The 5,392-nt window shown below is 52.6% G+C and overlaps 1 protein-coding gene across 1 annotated transcript; it reads right to left on the bottom strand.

Moving 5' to 3' along the window:
* Window positions 1-3,025: 3,025 nt before the first annotated feature.
* Window positions 3,026-4,509, bottom strand: VDAG_05905 (uncharacterized protein; the record flags this gene model as incomplete). Its single annotated transcript, XM_009655302.1, has 3 exons — window positions 3,026-3,107; window positions 3,397-3,899; window positions 4,300-4,509. 3 exons carry the CDS (start codon window positions 4,507-4,509, stop codon window positions 3,026-3,028), a joined length of 795 nt encoding a protein of 264 aa, XP_009653597.1.
* Between the last annotated feature and the right edge of the window lie 883 nt (window positions 4,510-5,392).

The following is a 5,392-nucleotide window of genomic DNA, read 5'->3' on the forward strand; positions in this document are numbered from 1 at the left end:
GGAACGTTTCACCTCACACGTTGTTGCCGGCCTCGGGACGGCACGATTGCAATCCGCGGCTGTTCACATTCTACGTGAAACATGCCCAATGCTTACGACCACAGGGATGTACAGTGTAGGTACGTGTCGATGCACTGCAGACTTTACCCAAGCCAGCTCCATACTTCGTCCATTGAGTCTCTTCAGGAAGACGTCGAATATTAAAGAGATGGCAACTGTCTCGAAATAGCTGCAAAGGGGAAAACTGACAGCATACTAGATGTGGTGCGTGCTTTGACATTTGCCTGCCCAGACGTGGTCCAGTCTCTGGTGTAAGAGGTCGAGTCAGGGCTGCAAGAAAACGAGTCAGCATGATGGACAGCCCAGCTCACCGTCTGCACAGCAAAAATGGCTTCAAGGCGAGTACTTAAGGGTGCTGAATGTCCCGTCGACTTGTCCGGCCCTCTCCTGCTCACTACTTCCATTCAAATCTCCTTCGCATCGGGGCTGCTGGCACCTCTCACTCGAATTTATACATTTCTTGAGCATTTGAGTTACGCGGACTTTTGCTCAACCCAACAAACCGACCATCATGCAGTTATCCGCAGTCATCGTGGCACTGTTCGCGAGCGTGGCTTTCGCCGCTCCCTCTGTGATCGAAGCACGCCAAGACATAACCGTACGGAAAGCATTAGCCGGATGGAGTACACGAGCTGACAGTCGATGCAGTGTCAACTTTGCCGCGACGACTGTTTCTTCAGCCGCGGCAACTTGGAAACCTGCCTGGGCCGTTGCAACGCAGACTTGGGTTGTAACTTGACCCCCTGAGGACATGTCGAGTCGGCATGGCTCCACCACGGCCCGGAAAGTGACAGGGGCCGGGACGATGTGGAGGGTCAGGGGTGCATCATAGCGCAGGTTAGGGTATCCTCTATTTCTGGTCGCGCCGAAGTCTAAATGGACGTCAAATATGCTGGTTTCCTGGCTCCTTTCCTTGTCCTCATGCGTCAACGTGAAGTCGGAGAGATGCAGTTGCTTGTCTTGTGTGATCCCATGTGCTCCGTATGACAGACATGTCAGGTCGGGAATGTCGCAGTGATCAACTGATTGCCAGGCGATGGATTTTGTGGGTCACTATCCGATTTCTTCTGGTGGCACACAGGAACTTCGATAGCCGGGCAGCATCTCACCGATCATAAAGAAAAAGCAAACATTTTTGCTGACGGCATGTTGATCCCGCTGGGTGTTCGAGGTGGCTCAGCCCTAATTTCTGCCTCCTACCTTAGTCTTCATTGGCTCCATCGTTCCAAACACGACGAAGTGCGCCGATACGTCTTCCGGATACTGGGCACGACTGCTCGGTGCTTTGCATGCAACGGGGAAGTTGGGGCACGAGCTCTCACGCTGGCCGGATACCTTATCTGAAGGCATCTAAGGTACCTAGTGTAGTTCAGGTCCATAGCGTCGGGGGAGATCCAAAACTCCGTTTTCTTGCCGTTTGCGAGGTGGCCTTGTCTTCCTGAGGTGGTACCTTGCGTTGCCTGATGTCTCGCTAGAATACAGTGTGAGATGATGATTCTATACCCGCATGGCGCTTCTGGAACGATCTGCAAGTACCTACCCAAGATTAGCGGCTTCTACCAACCCCTCATATGGCTTCTGCTGAAACACATCGGAAATCTCAAGCCACGACACGCGTTGAAAGGGAATTTTTTCAAGACCATGCATTGCGCTCAAAAAAAAGTACGAAGTAGCGAATACGAGAAATACATGCTTTTTGTTCCCCCTTAGACCCCATAGCAAAAGTACAACGCAACATTTCTTAGGAATGTAAGTACTTCGTTTGAAGCGTGTTCAAATGTTGAACGTTGCCGACAGGAAGTAAAAAGAAATACGCTGAAAAAGCCTAATTGGGCGAAAATAGATCCCATCCATATCGTTGGTGACATCTGGCGAGGCGATGACGGATTGACTCATCAATACACTGTTGGTGTTGAGAGGGCTTCACTGCTTATGTGAACCCCAATCCAGTACTTACGCTGTGCTTGCGAGCTCTGAATAGGTAGGGTATCTGATATAAGGCTTGTGATGGTTGATTCTTAATTCTCTGCTTCTCTGAGTTACCGCTACCTACGTGAGTCAGATATACCCGTCTTCTTCAGCGATCACGTAAGCCGTGGTTCACGTGCTCCTGAGAGCTGTGGATCCCCAGATATCCCAGATATCACCATCCTAAACACAGGATTCCCGAATATTGGTTCAACAGTTGGCTTGTTACCGCAAAAGAAACGCGTTTGAGTCATCCCACCCTACGATGACAAGCCACCATCTTGATTCAGAAATGGAATATTACCTCGGAGGCGGCAGTTTCCGCACTCGGGCACGAATGATGGTGTGTGACACGACATGCCTAGATGAAATCTTGCTTCATGTTCTCAATAATTCACTGACGGAGACCAGGGCTGACATTAGAGCTGGCGTTCAGGCAGCAAGGCCTTGAGACAATCATCAACAATTTGGGTACATCTCTTATCGCCTTCGAGAAGAGTTCCCACGGCTTGCTCTGTGCAAGCCTTTAGAACGTAGACATAGATCATACGATTCTGTCATACGATTCTGACACATCGTCAGCTTCACCTAAGGTTATGGCCGATCACAATAATAAGCAACGACGTTTTTCTTTTTCTGATGCAATGTCCTCTTCCTCTTCTTCCCCTTCTTCTCAGCAGCTTTCACCTGCAGCAGGCTTCGAACGTCGTGTACCACAGCATACCATCCCTGGTCCCCCGCTCGAAGCCTGAAATGGGCGGGGATGACATCCATTTGTGCTACCAGGCTTTCCCCCCGAGCAGTTTTGGTCCCCCACATCGTGTCGCAACCTTTACTAACCAGAATACACATAGTAAGATGGATCGTCCGACTGTCGGTGTAGGCTGCGGCGTGGCCATTTGCGTCGTCCCTGTTTCAAGGGGAAAAGAGGAAAGCAGACTGCCTGTGGCAGCGCGATGCACGCCACCTTAGGTACCTAGTCCACCTAAGTAGGTAGCTAGGTGCAGCCAGCAGGAGACCCAGGGCTTGCGGCTGAGTCGTAAGTCGAGCGGTCGCTGGGGCTGGGTTGACCCCCGTTACTGGATCGCTGGTAATGTACGTTATAACATCTGGGGGCAGGTACCTCAAGTACCTGAACTCAGGCAGGGGTAAAGCCAAGCTGACCTGGAAGACGATTGACTTGGGGATGAAAAGGGAATTCGCACGAAGCGTGGAACGGAGGGACCCCTCTTCTCGGGCTATCCAAGTTTCTGGCCCGTTGTCAGCTTGTCAGATGTCAGATGTTTCTTCAGAGTAACGTGGGGACCACACCACTATTTCGCCTGTCAGTGTACCCAAGGTAGCATGAGTTGCAGGGTACCTACATACTTAGGTGCAAGGGGGAGGGCGGCACTGCAAATGCCCATGAGACAGCCTGCGGGCGGTGTGGAAGCAGCGGGCAGTTCGCCATAAGCCGAGGCTGCCCTCCCATCGAATGGCACACGACCTGCTTCTCCGTGTGCTTGGCCCGGTGTGTGTGTTTCGAGTTGCTCATGGGTCAGCGTGCAATGAATTCCTTTCGGATGCATGCAGTTCGCAGCCAGGACAGCCAACGAGCAAAAGCCTTCAACGTGGTCGGCGCAGAGAGGGGCGAGGGCTCGCCTGGATTCTGGACGCCTGACTCCTGTGGTTCGATGCTTTATCATTTTTCTGGCGAGCAACCAGCGATTGCGGCCCGTAACCCTAGCTGTCGGGCTAACACCTGACCACCTAAGGTAAATTAGGCGGCGAGTGTGGGGTCCTCTTGCCCCGTGGGGATTGCCTGAGTAAGGACCTTCGCGATCCTGACCACATGCGATGAGCTTCAGAGCGGTCAAAATCTCCATCACAGCCTGTGAACACTCAAGACCACGAGAATATTCACATTGAATTTCATTAAATTAAGGTACGTATCAAAGGGGGGGTATGGGTATGTTGCGCAATCTGATCGAGCCTTGGGCTGAATGCCCTGTGATCATAGGCGCCCTTCAGTGCGTGAAAACTTGCCCCCAAGACAAATGTGAGTGAGGTATTTGGATAGGTAAAATCGGTCAACGAAAATACCACCCTCGTGGCCAGCCCCTAGAACCTTCAAGGCCGAGGACTTTATGGGTCTGTTAATCTTATGTCAGCCCTGGTCGCTGAGGCGGTAGATTGGATAAGATATCTCACCATCAAAGAACCTATTGATCAGATGTCGAGGCAGCTTGGCGTGTCCAGATGCTCAGGAGCCCATTCACCTGCTCCCTCTACCGAGGCGCCGGTTTCCTTTGGCTTCAGGGGCACGGCAATGGTGCGTGGGGGTGTCACGGTGTGGTGTTCAGTCGTGTTCGACCCAGCCTGGCCCTTGACCGTCCACGAAGACGATTCGGCACGGATATATTTGGCACTGATCTGGGTGATGGCAGCCGTGGGCTGCGCCGCGTGGCTTCCGCCCTCAGCCTGTTTCGTAATGGTCACCATCTCGGTGCAGAGTGCGTCGCAAATTTGTAGTGAGCGTAAGTAAGGTAGATGATGTTTCTCGAAGAATAGACTTCAAGATGCTGGAGTCTGAGGATAGGGAGGAAATCTGGTGCTGGATGGCATCGTGTCCAAAGGTATGGCATGAAGCCCCGTCTTTATAGCTTTCCCTACTTCCTGACCTCTGTCCCTTTCCTCCTCGTCAGCAACTGTCATCCTTTCTTTTTCTGCAAGAGACGACGATACACAGAGGCGTTTATTCGACTGAACCCCTGTAGCCGTGTTGACAATTGCCTCTGGCCACTCGGATGGCTGCCGGCGTGCCTGTCAGATGGGACAGGAACAGGCAGGGGGGGTGGGCAGGCTTCGCCTCGAGGCTGCTCGTCTGAGGAGTCCTTTATCACCCCTGCTGCTGTGCCTGACTGTGTCTCGATGTCTCGATGTGCATAGAAGTCGCCAATGACCTGTCCTGGATCTTCCTGAAAAGCGCGCCTTGTCATCTGTCCGCGACCTAGATGTGCTTTTCACGCATCGAATCACCGCAATCTCCTGTCGCTTCATATACGCTAAGTTAATTCCAGGGGTGTAGCACGCGCGGCGGACCCTCGGTCCTCGCCCTCTGTCACCTAGCTGGCCGGATCTCACCAATGTTGAGCCAGCCGGATGAAATCCTAGCATATCCCCCCTCCCCCCCCCCACCACCTGGGGGGACTGCAACAGGCGCGCAAATTAATGAATCCCTACTCGGGGAGGTAGTGAAGATAAATACCGATGCAGGGATCTTTGGGGTCCTGTAATTGGAATGAGTACAACTGAATTCCCTTAGTGAGGAACAACCTGGAGGGCAGGAACGGTGCGCGCATCCGCGGTAATTCCAGCTCCAATA

The sequence above is a fragment of the Verticillium dahliae genome, genomic scaffold, assembly GCF_000150675.1.
Source record: "Verticillium dahliae VdLs.17 supercont1.11 genomic scaffold, whole genome shotgun sequence".
NCBI lineage: Eukaryota > Fungi > Ascomycota > Sordariomycetes > Glomerellales > Plectosphaerellaceae > Verticillium > Verticillium dahliae.